Source organism: Falco peregrinus, chromosome 4 (genome assembly GCF_023634155.1).
Source record: "Falco peregrinus isolate bFalPer1 chromosome 4, bFalPer1.pri, whole genome shotgun sequence".
Classification (NCBI taxonomy): Eukaryota; Metazoa; Chordata; class Aves; order Falconiformes; family Falconidae; genus Falco; species Falco peregrinus.
This window is the reverse complement of record NC_073724.1, coordinates 58,831,344-58,848,362: the sequence shown is the minus strand read 5'-3', so window position 1 is coordinate 58,848,362 and position 17,019 is coordinate 58,831,344. Positions and strand designations below refer to the sequence as shown.

Below are 17,019 nucleotides of genomic sequence, written 5' to 3'. Positions count from 1 at the left end.
GTGAGAGGCTCTGCTGTGCATGAGAGAGGTGACCCCCTTTGTATAGTGCATTTGGGTTCATTATTAAAGAGTTTGTTGTTGGCTCTGATGCCTGTAGTGTGTTGACAACCCAATCCCTACTAAAACAGATCTGATATCTAAATGAGAGTCTGGTGTCCTAGTAACAGCTGTGGAAAACATTTTTGGGTTTGTTGTCATTATTATGATATAAAAAATGTGGTATGGTAAATACAGCATTTTTGTAAATGTGTACCTCAGTAGGTGATTCACACTCTAGCTGCCTTGAAGGTAGAATATGGAGCAAGTAAATACTGTGGTATCTACATATTAAGAGCAGTCTCTTACTGTGAGCTCGTGACACCTGTGCTTCACCTGGATGATGGGTTGCTGTTCTTGCTGCTGTGTTGTTAATATTCAGATAAAGCCTACTAGGTTCACTTCTGGTGTCTAAATTAACTTGTTCAATGGCTGAAAAGGAACGCTTGATTTGAATAGTGTTGAATCCCTCTTTCATTACAGTCTGTGGGTTTTTTTTTCATTTTCTTCTCTGTCATTTAACCAGATTGTAGCAGAAAAAATAGATATTGTCTACCCAGCATTTACAGATTAAACACTATTGAAAGATCTTTCAACAGCCTATTAGGTGAAAATGACAATTCTGTCTTCTAAACTTTTTTTGGGACATTTTAATATACTAATCTTAATTTATTAAATATATGTCTTTTTGGTCTCTAAATTGCATCCAGTCAACTTCATGCCATGTGAGATTTGCTCTACCTGATTGAGGCGCTTGGTGAGAGACACATCAGTTGGTAATGGAATGAATGAGCTTTTCTAGAATAAGTTATTTCCAGTTCTATTCGTGGGGCCAAAAGAGGCTGCCTCAAGCTTTTTGGTCTTCTGGAAATTAGAAGTTCATTTACAAGAATGATGATTTAAACATTGACATATATAGCTACTCTTGAAATACAGAATTAGTTTAATTTTATGCTCAAACATTTTTTGCACTGTTTGGTTTTGCCTTTAATTCCTTTGACCTAACCTTTCCAGCATAGTGTCTTTCCTTATCTTATTTGCCTGGTTTCCAATAATGACCTCACCCAAGGTTTACCACGGTAGTTAATGATTAGCTTTCTGAGATAACTACTTAAATTCTAGAGCTACGCATTATGTCCCATCTTTCACCCTTTTGATGTACTGTATAACATGACAGGATCTAAATGTCAGCAGGTCTAACATTTGATTCACATTAGTATAATTACCTGCAGTGCTTGGACAAACAAAACCAAAACTCTTTCATCCTCAGATCAGAGAGTTTTTCTCATCTTTGAAGAGAAGACTCTAGGCTGGCTTTTGAAACTGCCCTCTTAAAGTGGCTTTGACTGAGTTTACGTAACAGACTTTTGCAACGAAACATTTTAATGCATTTGGAGTTGCCTCAGTCACACCGAGTGTGCACAGATAATGAGCAGAATTAAAAAATATGCTGTCCAGCAAGGAGCTGTATAGTTGACCAGGTGACAGCAGTCTTGCTTGTGTCCCATGTCCTTCTCTAGCAGGAGGTCTCACTCATAGGTGTTTTGTGAGGTCCAAACCTCATCTCTGATTACTGAGGTGGTTCCAGCTCTGCCTAAAACACATGTGAAGAGCTGCAGTCTCACCGCCTCCTGTCTGCACTGTCATTCATGCTTATCTACTATTTCTGTAGCTCACAGTTATACCCATGCTGACTTCGCTTCACATTTTCTTGTTTCCATGTAAAATATGACAGGGCTGCACTTTATCACAGTTATTCCTTTCCCTTCTCTAGAAAGCAATAGAAAGCAACAACAGTAACTGTCATTCATCCTGAATGAGGAAGGCTGCTGTGTTTAGAGATTTCTGTAATAATTTAAAGCTATTGCCTTGGTGAAACCCAGTGTTTGAATAAAATGTAGTCTACAGCAAAATTATCTTTTTTTTGCGGGCTGAGGATGGGAGTTGCGTTTCAGGCCCTAACTGTCAGGTGTCCTCCCACTCTAGGCAGTGACCAGCCTAGAGCAGACTTTCAAGCAGGTGGTACCTGTCAAATGTCTGTTACAAACTGCTGTGGAAGATGTTCAGAAACTAAGCGATACAAGAGCAGTAGCCACTGTTGGTTTTTTCAGGCTTTTTGTTGGTTTGGGGAGGGTTATTACATCCAGCTTGCACCAAGATGAAAATCTACAGAACTGTGTTTTATGTTAAATTTTATTGTGTCATAGTGAAATACAGAAGAGTCCTGAGGAATAAAAAACTTGACTGAAAGTTTTTCTTTTCTGTATTAGCTTTTCAAAACTCATTTAAAGGTGTTGTAAGAGACTGTGAGGTTGTGCGTTAAGAGGCAATAGTGAGACCATGCAGTACTAAATCCAGCAATTACTGCCATAACCACCATAACCAAACCAGTGCTGTTCCTGTATGCAAAAATAATTGAGGTGGCAAGACATAAGGATTTTTTTTGTGTGTATTGATTTTAACTTGGCAGAAGTTACCTAAAGCTACCAATAATTTACAAAGAAAACTTGTCCTCACCATTTGAGAGACACAGTGCTGTTTAATTTGAAGAATCATTCTAGATTTTGCCATGGAAAGTACTTTTCTCACTATGTTCTGGAGGTGGAGAAAAGAGCAAAAAGGTGAACATACAAAATGCTGAACACCACACATTGGCTCTGTCTACACAGGGATTTCAAGGAAGGCAAATGATAAAAGCTGTTGTGTCTGTCTTTCGAAGGGATCACAGTCTTCTCAGCCTTCACTGAGTGAAACTTTGCCTTTCTCCCCTGCTTCTCACTAATAGCCAAAGGAAACTGATAGGTAAACATCTGTGGGGTCCTTTTTCATAGTGTGGCCCCCTGTGAGACTCTCTGTATGCTTGCTTATTTGTTTAGATCTGCTTTGACTAATATATAAAATTCATTGAATTATTGTTGACAGTAGTGTAAAACACTTTCTTACTTACTAAATTTCACAGATATGAGACAAGTTACAGAAGCTCCTTCAGTTTTCCTTATTAATCGTGTTTATCCTGTGATAGTTCTTTTCTGTATGCAGTCAGAACTTTTATTGGTTGCTTTGCAGACAAGCTAAGACTTTGAAAAAGCTTTTGGGGTTTGAAGGGGTGTTGGTTGCTTGCTTGATTGAACAATAGTGAGCTGTCATAATCTAGATTTTCATCAGAATGGCATCTGATAACATGTCACATAAAACGTAGTGGTTAGCTTGAAGTTAAGTAGCTGTCTGAAGATCTGTCCATTCCCTGCAAATCTACAGCTGTGGTCTGTCACTAGAATCTTGAATTGCACACATCTGCACAACAGTACTGTAGTTCACTCTCCATGTTTACAGGTGTTACTGCTTGGATTCAGCTTCCCCAATTATCCCTGTCGTGTATGTCCATGGTTTGTATTTTCAAATTATGGGAAAGCCAGACCGTTTCTCAGTCTCTTGCCCCATAACCTTTCCAAAAATCTTGCTTTATTTTGGGAAATCCCTCACCTTTAGTTAATCAAAGTCTCTCTCAAAGGTTTTTGCGTTCGTTTCAGAAATTCAAATGCTGTTTTCCTGCGGCCTCGCAAGGGATTGCTTTGTGCTTTAGAGAAGGGGTATTGTATTTGTGATTCCTATTTGGAAAAAAGCCAAGTCACATATCGTATGGCTCTATACCTCTAAAAGCAATACTGGTTCTTGCTTACTTGATCCCTTTCTGTCAGAGCCTGAAGATTGCATCTCTTACCATCAAGGGGACTTCTTCATGCCTAATACCTTTCTAGATCCTTTCTTTTAAAAAATGCAGTGCTAATTTCAGTTGTGCATGCATGTCTTGGGCAGTGGAGGTGGTAATTAAATGGAGAGGTTTGAAATCAGGTTAGTAATCAGGTGGAGAAATTGGCATGAAAGGACAAAGGAAGGTAACAACGTTACTTGTGTGAGCATAGTACACAGCATACAGCTGAGGACCTCTCCTGTTCTGTGCTAACACCTCCCAATTATTTTGGGGTTTTTTTGGTCTGGTTCTGATCCACAGGCAAACAAGAATACACGTTGGCTTTTTCTGTAGTAATAAACTAAACACTGCCAAGGAATATTTATTCCCAGGTACCTGAACATGCTTATCTGTACTGGCAAATTATCCAGATGATCCTTGGCAAGGATTTTGGCCTGTGCCAGCTAGCCTTTCCCAACAGCTTTTTCAACTGGTGAGGAACTACGTGATCCAGGGACTGTGCTTGATAGGCAGCTTGAGTGTTACCTGCTCTGAAGCCTGAGGGTGCAGAGGACTGCTGACCTCAGCGTAGAGAATTATTTGGGGCATGTTTAAATGTTCTGTATAGACTGTAGCTGTTAAGAGCTAGAAGAGTTTCTGTCTTCATGCTAAATCCCATGGTCATGAACATTCAGTATGACACCCCTTCCTGAAGGAAGTTACATGTGAATCATTTGTACCCTATCAGCTTTAAAATGCTACGACTTTGATGTCTGTGTGTGGGAATAAACTGTAAGATGACACAATAGCCCTTCCACTTTCAGAGAAGCTGTAGATACAGGCTATTTGTAAGGTGTCTTTAGCTGCATCAGTACAGCTGTTATGAACATCCAGTCTCTTAAAGTGTAGTTGGCATGGTGCTTCTCTGAGGCCATGTTCGTTCTCCTTTCTTTATGAAGAATCAAAACCCATCAGTTATTTTACAGCATGTTTTTATAGCTGATTTTGCAATGTAATAGTAATTATCACCATTTTAAATCTCTTGGCCCTTCATGTGCCTTGGGTTGCTTCTTGATGTGAAGTTGCAAAGGAGTTATGTGAATGTAATGTTTGTAAAATGCTTTGAAGATGAAAAGCTCTACAGTAGGTTTTTATTACTACCAGAGGCAAAGTGAGCAGGAGTGGTTTAATGTTGGACTGTTCATTTCCCAGGAGATGGCTTTGTTTTGAAGAGTGCACATTATCAGTTGGGCTGGAGACAAAATTACCTTTTTTCAACCCTGAATATAAATAAATTGGCATACTTTCTACCTTGAGATTATTAGCATGAGATATTTGTAAAAGAGCAGAGCAATTATGGTACTATCTATGGCTCTATTCTTAGCTTATGTTTAATGGAACATTTATTTAATGTATTTGGCTTCTACTATCCGGAGGTATTTTGAACCCAATCCATTCAAACATCCTTGTATATATAGCAGTATTCCTGTTTCTATATGATATATAGATATATATGATTTATATGAGAAATACATCTATTTGACATCCATATTTCTTTTCTAGAGATAAAATCAGTTTCAGCATGTAAATAAAAAAGTGGTCTGTATTCAGAATTGGTGATATTTTATTAGAGTTTCGTTCACAGACAGTTTTTCACATGTCCAACCTACCATGTACAAAAGCACTGGCTTTTTTTAATAGTGCTTTAAGTATTTCTTGAATCATTTTTTATTGCCAGCCTGTATCTACATCATAAACCGATAGGTGGTTATACAGGGGGGGGAAAAAGGGTAAGCTGTGCGGCAGTTCTCAAGCTACTGCTGTTTCCTTGCGAGTGAGAGGAGATGGGAGGGAGCTGCATCGTTCAAATGGAAATTCAACTTCAGCTCGCTAAGCAGGGGACTGCTTCAGGGACAACAGTGTCCTCACGTGGTTCGTTGTCTCCCTTGCCCTTGCTGCGGGTCATCGCTTCCACGCAGCAGCCTTGTTTTGACAGAGCTGTTTTGTGGTGTCAGCACGGGGCGCCTTTGGGGAGCCGGCACTGCTGCAGCCAGGGATTTCTGAAGCAGCTATTGTCGGTGGCCTTGGCCAGGCGAGGCACGGCATCCCTGCGGCCTTGAGCGGGCTGCCTCGCTCGGTGCAGCTGCAAAAGCTCTGGGCTCCTGCCTGGCACTTGCAGAAATTGTTGTGGAATTTGCTGATTCTGCCAGACGCGACCGAAACACTTGTACCCAAGTGGTGTGTCCCATCAGTACAGCTGTTGGTTATGAAAAACATGCAAGGGCTTTCATCCGTAATAATAGAGCTTTGTTGAAGTATTGCAAGCTCAAAATATTCTAAGTAATAGTGTCAGACAGTACCTCCTTGCTTAGCCTACAGGGAGCTTTATTCCCCCATCCTTCAGTTAAAATGTTAATTTATTGTCATCGCTTATGTCGGAGGTGGGGAGGGAGGGAGGCTAAATTTTCCCTTGGTACTGTCATTAAGAATTAACCTACCTTGTTGGGCAGTGCTTTCAAAATATTCTGACCTATTTACACAACAAAACTAATCAGAACAAAATAAACAGTTCTGGTCAGCGGCTGAATGCTGTATTGTGGCAGCTATATTTGGCAGTGGATTTTGTCACCGTTTTTCCAATGTAGACAAAACCCGAGTCCTACAGAAATCTTAAGCATTGCAAGCTTTTAAGCCTTACTGAATAGCTTGATTCTCCTTTTGCCTTTTGGGCAGAGGGGACATTTTGGCAGTAATTCAGCTGGAGAAAATTTTTGTGAAGCAACTGACAAAAAAAGTATATGAGTAGATTTATCATTTTTCCATGCAGGGTAACAAATATTTGCATCGTTTTCAGCAAGCCGCAGTATATACCTGTGAGATAGTGGATCTCTCTCCAAGGTGTAATCTCTGCAAAGAAGCATTAAATGGGGAATTGTGACAGACTGTAAGAATTGTTGGTTTCCTGCTTGGATTTTATTTTTCTACATTGTAACAACCATAGTGGATACTTGCAATTACCTCCTCATTTTTATGTGGTATCCCTTAAGGAATGAATGGAGAGAAATGTTTCATTTTAGCTATTTGGACAAACCATTCCATGTTTCCGGGGTTACAGAGTTTTGGTAGTTTGAAGGGTAAAATTGCCTGACACTCAGGATAGGAAATACCTCTTTCTGTCTTCATCTTCAACTCAGATTCTGAGAATACTAAAATGAAGCCTTTTTAAACTTGCCTTTTTTTTCCCAATTCCATTTAGTGATAGTCCCAATGCTGTCCATGAGGTGGAAAAGTGGTTACCGCGACTGCACTCAGTTGTCATAGGACCTGGCTTAGGTAGAGATGAAGTTCTACTTGAGAACGCTAAGGTAATGTGTATACTGGTATTTTATTGTGTCTTTATGTTGAATTTTATTAACCAATTTCCTGCCTTTTACCTGGTTCCACAAATGTTTTTGATAGGGTTTCTAAATAACAAATTTAATAAAATAACGTTGACTGAAAATTACAGCTGTTAGTCATGGTCTTCATTATTAAACTGTAAGCATCACTCGGAATTTTAGGTACCCATATGGTTGTTTTGCTTTGCTTTTGTTTTGTGAAAGTTGCTAATTAAGAAATAGATGTTGACATCTCCAGATAAAGGGCTCTTTGCATTCTTAGGTGGAAGGCACCTTTACTGTAAGAACATAAATATGAATTTGAGTTCCTAATTTTCGGAACCATATTTGACAATTTGTATCAGGAGATGTACCAAAGAACAGGGACTATGTCCCCTTGCAATGAGAAGTAATACTCTTAATTATCAAATGCTTCAAATTTCCCCTCTGGATGAAGAGGTAATTTATTTTCCTTCAAGCTTTAGTGAAGGTCTGTAAACAGGAGCTTAGATAGCTCTGTTCTCTAAATAACGTGTACTTACACTGTTCCAGATGATGTCTTGTATTACTCTCAACACATCTTTGTGTGTTCAAAGTATATCTTTCAGTCTAATGTCAATCTAATTTTATAAGATTTTTTTTTTCCTTCCCTGAGAAATATTACTGAATTAATCAGTGGTACAAACAAGTGGAATTAATATAATTTACAGAAGTGTTGACAGTTACACAGTGAAATTGCAAAACAAAGGAGGCAAGAGACTGGAGGCCATGCTATCCAAGGTGTTTGGGATACCTTGAGAGCTATGGAGAGTGGCTTTGCTAGGCTTTTGTTAGAGGAAGCTGCTTTTGGAGCCCTTTGCTTCTTTACTTCTCCTTCTGCTTCCAAAAAATGTTTGGTTTACGATACAGATGTGTAAAACAAATAAAGAGCATGGATTCAGAAAGAAAGAAAAAATAAATTTATTACAGCTGATCCAGAAATCAAATTCTGTTCTGAATGGAAAAATTCAATGGATGTTTTATTCTTTTTTAAAAACATTTTTTTCAGAATCCTTTTTACAGAAAAAAAATTTGGGCAATTATTTTTCTTTTTTTTTTCCATTTTTTTTTTTTAATAGGGTTTTTTCTAAAGGAAAACAACTTTAAACAAGTAAGACTTCATTTAGAATATCAACGGTATCTAACATAGGCTTCTTTTATATCAGAATTCTATCTGGGTTTTATAAATATCTGTCAATGTGCTTATCTTACAGAAGTTACTGGAAGATTCCTTGATTGTAATTTTTTTTTTTATCACTGCTAAAAATAATTTTGCTTTCTTAGTGAATTACAAGCATACTTTTACTTCAGCCTGGCAGTCCTGTGTGAGCTAGCTTAAAGAAACAAACCCAGCCAATGAAGACAAGGCATTTGGAAGTTACTTCATGCTAAAATCTCAGGCCGTGTTCATACGAGCTGTGGATCTGACCTTATTAATTTCAAGTCACATTAAAGCTCAAGTTCTTTGTCTTCACTGTAATTATGTAAGTGTTCATTAGTTACCCAGTGTTGTTTTTTTAACATGTAATTGGGGACAAGTGAACCCTGGTTGCCTCCTTCAGGAAGACTGGTGCTTCTCTGTGCTGAGGAAAGGCTGAGTCTCCTTGCTTCAACAGCGAATTTTAAGCTTTGTATCACTCTTCACCCTCAAGACAAAAAAAGCGAGTGGTGATAGTGTTGCTATTTTAAACTTTTATAGGAGTCTGGCTGGGTATCTAATTTTCTGGTTTCCCTTTAAGCTAACCTCAGCATGCTGTCAAATGAATACAGGGCTGAGATGTAGATTAGTGTCTGCTTTCTGGTCAGGGTTTTGTATCGGAGTGGCAGTGACAATGGGAGAGCGCTTCCCCTCTTCTTCCTACTGCCCAAGTGAATTGCTGAGCCATAGCGGTCTGTCACCTCTCTGATGCTGTTCTTATGTCAGTCCTTGTTGGTATTATGCCAGCATGTTGCCAATGAATGTTCTTGTCCAAACCGTCATGTGTTTGGGCTGCTTCTGTCTTCTGAGCATTGAGAAATAAAGATACAAATGCAGTAATCTGCAGTTTCTGGTATACAGCCCATGGACAGCATTTTAGTGTGGAATAGCCTGGGTATTTGTTGCCCAGATGGTGCATCTTGCCTCTGCAGATCAAAGAATGCTTTGCTTCCTCAGCATCTTTACTGTGTCACCTGCCTCCCTTACACTTAATGCCTGCAGTGTGCACACTGTGGAATGTCAGCATCTTTCAATGGTCTGATGGAAAAGAAATGCCTTGTGATCAGTTTCCTTTGATATTTTATTTTTTTATTTATTTATCGTTTCCTTGAGAGGATAGTGATACTCTTGGAATACATACAAGCTTACTGGCTTCCTGTGATATTCTGGTTCTGGCTGTCGCAGACACCCTACAAGTTATATCCTTCACTCATATGCCACTTGTGTGGATCTGTACCAAAACCCTCACATGCTGTTCATCAGTTGCCTGGGTGAGGGCTGATGCGCTGTCAGAGCTTTCTAGCCATGGGTTTTGCAAGACCAGGAGCTGCAGCTTCAGAAGAATCCCCTAAAGAAAAAATGTATTGTGTCCTAATAGCTGTGCAGCTGGATCCCATGCACATGTGGCAATCCTAGTTTTGGCCTGGTTAGACCCTCTAACTCCAGAGCAAATCAGCAGTCCAAGCTATTTCTCTTCAACTGAAACACTTTTCTGCTCCACTTCTCAGCTCTGCAGTGTACAGATTGAAGCATTTCTGCTCCCCATTCTACTTCAGACTTCTGAAATGCTGTTACCACACCTGCTGTGGAACTTGACCACCACAGCCAGCTTCCTTGAAGGCAACCTCAGGCCATCTGTTTTTCCCTTTCAGTGCCTGTGATTGATTCTGGCCAGAGGTGACAGTACTGTTACCTCCCTGAGTTCACCTGAGTTGGTATGCTGCTGGTGATAGTTTAGATTCTGTTGAGAAAGAGTTTAGCTACCATGTGGAAGGAAAGCCAAAGTCCCTATGACTGTCCTTAGTCAGTGCTTAGAAACAGCATATTTCCAAAGCTGTTGGATGTTCTCCTTCTTTCACACAATAGCAGTATTATGACCCTATTATATCTACCCACCTCAGTGTTCTTCATTCAGCTGTTCCAGGGATGTTTGCACTTCTGGTCTTACTCTGATCTGATTTTTCTTGTAGCTTGAGGCTTGAAAGTTTGGCAATTCCTGCCTCTGCTATCAAAGGCTGTTCCTCAGGTTTGTGAGAGAACCAAGTTCCGCTCCTGCAGTGTGATGACTGCAGCTCCTGAGAGGACTTTGGAAAGAATATTCTATTCCTTGCATAGCCCTCTGGGAGAGGAGACAATGCTACCTAATGCTCCAGAATGTTCTGCATTCTGCTGCTGCCTAGCAGTTAGGCAGTTACAGGCTTAGCTATGTTCTTTATCAGTTTCCAGCCTCTTGTCATCTCCTTTCCCCTATTCCTTCATGCATGAATGTGATATTCCTGTCAAATTTTCTGCTGCTGAGTTTGGTGAATCTTTAATGGGTACGCCAGTGGCTTTGCAGTCAAATGGGCTGATACAGAATTGCTGGTGGAATGGTAGTTACTGTCGGGATCAAACAAAGAAAAGCATTCATCCATATGAAGAGTCCTGTCTTTAACCTGAAGTAAGACTTTGAAGTCGGAATTGCCTTTGCTTGTCACTGGGTTCCTTGCCTCTCTCCCTGAAGTGGTAGCACCAAATCCTGGACTCTGCCACTCCAGTCTTGCTGTGTTTCGTTTTGCAGCAGCAAAGTTAGATTGCTGTTTACGGCAGAGCATGCTTGCTTCCCTCCTGTAGGAGAGGTAATGATTAATAGCAAGAATGGCTCTGTGTAACACAGATTACATGGTAAAATTGACTCTGTTCTCAAACTGCATGCTTGTTCCTATTGCTCAATCCTTAATCTTTGTTTTAGCTCCAAGAAAATGTCCTGAATACCAGCCTGAGTTCTTCTTTTGGCTGATACCCTGCCTAGCTGCCATTTCTGCCTGTTGCTGTTGTTGTTTCTCTTCCCCCTACCCCCTCGCCCTGCAATGCTACCCTCAGCCAGTCATTTGCCTTTGAAGATCTCTGCTGTCTGTTGGGATATAAATTTCAGAAATCTCATTTTCCACCCCTAGTGACATCATCTTAAGGTTGTGTGGAAATGTCTCGGCTGTAGTTAGCATCTGTCCAAGGGTGGGAGAGGTTTGGGCTGTTGTCATGGATGTGACATCCATGTGACTCCATTGAGTGTGCCCAGAGAGAGCCCATTGAGATTTTCTCTTTCAGATGGATTCTCAGTTCCACCTCAGCTGGGGTACCAGCTTTTCTGTTTGTTTTTGGTTGGTTGGATTAATTTCCTGCTTTCAAACCTCATGCCTTCAGGATTTAGGCAACACTTCACAGCCTTAATAAGTTGTGAGAATGGGACCAGGTGATTCAGTACACTATCTCTGTACTGTTGCTTGCAAGATCAAGAGGACTACAGAAAACAGAGCCACCTTTTGTTGTCATAGCAGTCTGTTAAAGCTAAAATCTGCCGCTGTGCGCCTTGAGAAGCATTTTCCTGTTGATATCTGAGCAGCCTTCTGGGTTCCATTTGTACCAAGTACAAGACACCTGAGAAGCATCCCAGGCTAATGCTACAGTTGCAACATTAGTAGTATTGTAGATTAGATTAGTAGTAGATTAGTAACATTGTCTGTGGTACCTACCGCCATGTAAGAATATGAACAACAGGATGTGTTACTCTTTGGAATTGCTGCTCATGTTGCCTCAAGTTAGCAGAGGAATTATTTACCAGAAACAATTCTTCAGTGTGTCATGTATGTTTGCTTCCTGCCCTGTTTATACCCTCTGGAAAGTCCTCTGAAGGTTCTTGCTGTGGGGCTTCAGCAGCTCGTAGGGAACTGAAGTAGCAGGTAGGACATGCTGCTTTCTGTTCTTGTCTCTCAGCTAGGAGGAGGTGAGGTAGATGGTCTCTCGTGCCTGTGATGCTACAGAAGCAAAAACCAGAGGGCATGTATGTGCAGCCACTGTGAGAATGTGCATGTAAACTATATTTCTCTCAGCCCTCACCCAGCCCCCAATATTGATGCGTATACCACAAGTAGTATCCAGTGAAAAACTACTCTTTTACTAGCCAAGCCTCATGGCTTTCAGACAGCCTGATGAGAGTCAGAATTTGTGGATGCCTTCACCTAAGATGAGGCAGTTGCTGGGATAGGATGCAGTTACTTCTCTGTGATGGTGGTGATGGTGCAGATAAAGCTTGGGAATGCCAGCTCAAGGCAGAGAGATCCTCTTGTTGAGCTAGGAACTGTTGGTATTCTGTGGCTTCCTCGCAACTGCCTTGATTAGAAAAAACGGTGTTTGCAAATATGCTAAGAGGACCTTAAATACAGGTTTATGCACCTCGCAAGCAGAATTTATTTTCTAATATATGTAATGTATCTTGATGAAGGTAATTCACAGTGAAGTGGGATGTTTATTTGCCGTTTGTGTGTAGGCTTATATTGTTGTTTAACTTGATTTTGATACTTAAAAGCATTTGTAAGCAAAACACTGAAACTGGGTACCTTTTCAGCCTTTCCTGAGCATCATTCAGTTAGAAACCCTGAAAAGAAACTGACAGTGATAAATTCCAGAGTTCATTTTTTTTATTATTGTAAGATAAAATGCCAACAGCTGACCATGAATATCTTAAGCCAAATCTAACATTCGTAAATTGGAAACCTTGTAGAGTTTGCTTTGTGAATGCAAACATTCAATGGATGAGACAGCATGAGAAAACTTTGTGCCTTTTATTCTGATTTAGATTTTTTACTTTGGATTGGACTAAACAGGATTATTGCTTAAACTGGATTTGAATGTGTTTAGGATTGGAAGTGTATACATGTAATTTCTTAGGGGGTGTCTGGTTGATCATGAGTTTGGGGGGCACAGCTGAAAAGGAGTGCTCTGTTTATTTAAGGATATTCATCCCTGTTATGTGACTCTTCATTCAAGTAGTAGGAGTAGCGGTCATTTCTTATGTGAGGTTTGACAGCTTACTAGAGTGATTAATGAGCTAGTGATAGTCATGCACACAAGGATGTATAAAGTAAAACTCAGGCAATTAGGCTAGTTAAAGGTGATTTATATCAGTCTTGTCCACAAAGAGAGTTTTTGATTGATATTGCTGAGTTTTGAAAGGAGAATGAGCTCTTGGATGATTTTGTAGGAACTAATGAAAGCAAGTTTCAGAGCTGACTGGAGATTTCCAGCAGTGAGTAAATTTAAAAAAACCCAACAAACCAGTTACTGAAAATATGGCTCTAGTGTGAGGAATATCAAACAGTGAAATTCCATTTTTAATGTTTTTCAAAACCTCCTATGTCAAATAGATTATATTTAGGGAAGCTTCTCTCCTCTACCAACCCTGACTGTAGCCTTGAGCACAGCCTGTGTTCAGGATATTTGTCTACCTCTAGCTGTGCAAAATTACAAAGTTCGGCATGCCAAGCCCATTTTCAGAGCATCTCCACCACAGAGCTGCATCCTGACCTCTATTGCAGCCGAGTCCCTGCTAACTCTGCATTTATCCAGACTAGAAGCAAGGAACGCAGAAATGCTTCCTAGGGCTTTCAGTGTCTGTTTGTAGGAATTGATTTGCAGTGTGTTGGGGTGGAACTTACTTGTTCCTCCTGGGCACCTTGGGGAGGTGGGTGTGCAGAAGTGCTTCCAGCTGCAGCATTTACAGGGAAATTTGGGCTATTTCTTCCCTTTTATCTGTCTGTACCAGACAAAACCATGGAGTCAGGATTGTTGGATGAGAGCAGCATCCATGCAGAAAACACAAAGCAGTTACAGGTAGTATTTCAACAGCAGGTTCAGACCCTAACTTTCAGTAAAGGGTTCTTTGTAAAAAGGGCTGCCACTCCTTTTTGATGATTTAAAGTTGTTGGAGATGTAACCAGTGCCAAGTTATGCACATTTGCATATCTCTACCACACCAGAGTATGTAATTACATCCTTGGCATTTGCAGGTTGCAGTAGAGTGTACTTTCAGTGGGCTGAAGGCAAGGTTATACTGCTCGCTAAAATCTTTGGATATCATTATGGTCAATGCCATCCATTATTATGGCGTGTTGGAACTTTTTTGAGCACATGGGTAAGGAACTCTGCCAAGAGTAGGCCAAGACATGACTCTTGGAGGGATCTAGGAAATGCAGTTAGTTGCTGGTGTCAGTAAAGGAAACTGCCTGCAGTATGTTTCCTTGGCAAGGTAGAAAGATGACAATGTGGTGCATCCTTGGTGAAAATTAATTACTGTTGCAAGATAGATGTTGCTTTATATATGCTGCTATTTTAGTTTTCTGTTTATTTCATTAAAATTCAATCTTTTATTAAAATTACTGGCTCTAATTTCCTGAATCCTCCCTTTGTGAACACCGTATGCCAAAGTTATTGTGTAGCTAAACCAGTTCATCAGGAAAGACACAAGCAGTGATACAACTAATAATTTATTAAAAGTCATTGCAGGCATTCTGCTGCCAATCCATATCTAATTAAAAAAGCTGGAAAGCGTGTCTGTCAGGTATGGGCAAAACTGTCCATAACTGTCTTTTCCAAGGAGCCATGGAGAACCAGCTTGTATGCAGGCACAGTAAATAAGATATGTGTGGTGTTGTTGGCTCGTGGACTTGGGTGGAGGAGTCCAGACTGACTGCAGAGTTTTACTCGAGGCTGTGGGTGCTCACTGTGAGTGCCTCACTTGCTGTCTGCTCCTGGTGCCTCAGGGTGGCTGCTCTACGAAGACTTCCATGGCTGATTAGATATCCTTTGATTATACTTAGGAGCTCCGTGGCAATTTATTCCTCCCTCATGTTACTCCCATTCGCCTACTAGCTGTTTTTTGCAGCCAGTGTCTTGCACTGGCTCATCTCAGCCCATTCCATTTTTCCATAATAATTGTGGAAGTGTGCAGGAGTCCTGGATGTCCGTGTTAGTGCAGTATAGGTGAATATTGGGTTGCACAGCACAGCCACAGGCTATCAAATGGATGTATTACCACACTTCTCTCATTACTGTGCCCTCTTTCAGCAGTAGCCTGTCCATTCATTCCTTCAGGCTTCTTCCTCCTGCAGTCTTTCCAGCCTGAATTACTCTGATTTCATGTGTGTGTTGTTTTGGTTTCAGTGTGGTGGGGTGTTGTATTGGGGCTTGGTTTTCAAAAAACATTTGGAATTCGGTTTTGGGAACCTATTTTGAAATTCTCATGCTGGGACAGAGAACAGAGATTTCTACCAAAATGAATGCATTGCATTTCAAGGAATAGCTTGCATGATAATAAAAGAATTAAACACATACGTTCTTTGCCCTTACTTTGTAAATTTTCCTAATTAAAGGGTTACCTTTATTCAGACCGACCACTGGTTTCTACTGTGACAAGGTTTTTTTACAGTTCTTACTGAGTAGGTTGCTTGCATACAAGTTCTGGATACGCAGACAACAGAATTTTTTCAGGAAATTGTGTATTTCAGGAATAGAGAGGTAGTAGATTCAGGTGAATTCTACCCCACCTCTGGCTCTTCTTCCGTCAGCCATCTCCACCAAAAACTGCAGTCACTGAAATACTGTTTTGGGCATTCCTAAATGTCAAGTATTTTGTGCTGCTAATAAATGATGACTCTGTGGGAGGTTGTACCATACAACAACTTCATGGGATGTGTGAATCCCAAGTCATATCCTCTTTGGCTTAATTGTGGTAGAAACTTAAAACATTTGTGTTCAGTTATTAGGAGAGGAAACTCTTGTTACGTGTTTGTTTTAGCATGAGTTCTGCAGCCTTGTAATACACTTAATCATCACAGATTTTAATCACAGCAGGCTGGAACTTGTTTCCCTTTTCTCATCCAGATGTTGTGGGCTGTAGAATTACTGTTTCAGAGAGCCACCAAGTATTTACTGAACTGATAGAAAGTAGAATATCTCTAGTAAGAGACTGCCCAAACCCCCATTATTAGGACTGTCTACGTGAAAGGCAGAAGACTGACATTTGGGCCTGGCTGTGAATATCACAGAGGAAGGATCCGAATTTCAGTCTTTGGTATCTTAGCTAACCAGTGTGACCACGGGTCATGAGGTTGGATGGCAACAGTGTGTCACTCTGTCCTCCTCATCTCTGCTCTGAGCGTCCAGTCCTTCATTTCTGGATGCCCTCGAGTGCTTAGGAATTGAGTGAGGCAAGTGCTCCTGCCTTGGTCTGCACCAAGCTGAACCACTGCTGTTGTAGTATAATATATTCTGTGCACAGAAGGGTAGTCCACTGGGATATCTTGGAGCTAGACTCTCCAAAATCTTAATGTTCAAAATGCCGTTTGAAGGAAAGGAGTGATGTCTTGGATACCTCTCTGTGTTGCTGTTCACTTGTGTGGTTGGTGTTTTGATTATCTTAGTAACATTTCTTAGTATTTTCAATTGGTGATATTGTCTTCTAAATCCCTTCCCATATAAGTAGTTGTTATGTTGGATAAAACTGAACAGGTGGTTCCTGTTCATACACAGAGTCCTATCAGAAACCATTAAATAGGTTTTGGTGTGAAAGCATTTAGTCTGAGCTGTATTAATTGTGCAATTACCAGTGAACGTTCTTCTGTATGCTGCAAGTGTTAACCAGGAAAGTCCATGCCAAATATTGAGATAGTGATTCAGCTGAAAATTGATTTTTGATTCCAGGAAAAAAATATCCTACATAGAGGAGAGGATGTTGCCATTATTGCTGTAAACACCTCTTAGACACGTTGGTTGGGGTTTTTGTTTGGTTTGGGGTTTTTTTTTTAATAGAGTATTTGCAGTAATAGAGCATTTAAAAGTGGGCTTCATCTCACCTAATTCTT

The 17,019-nt window shown here is 40.4% G+C and overlaps 1 protein-coding gene across 7 annotated transcripts in view; it reads left to right on the top strand.

Moving 5' to 3' along the window:
* Positions 1–17,019, top strand: part of NAXD (NAD(P)HX dehydratase) — a 50,420-nt gene that overhangs the window by 17,050 nt on the left and 16,351 nt on the right. For all 7 annotated transcript variants that reach the window (XM_055802797.1, XM_055802794.1, XM_055802795.1 and 4 more), the window contains one exon: positions 6,984–7,092. In XM_055802797.1, coding sequence (XP_055658772.1) covers positions 6,984–7,092 — 109 coding nt within the window. The remainder of the gene's footprint in view (positions 1–6,983; positions 7,093–17,019) is intronic.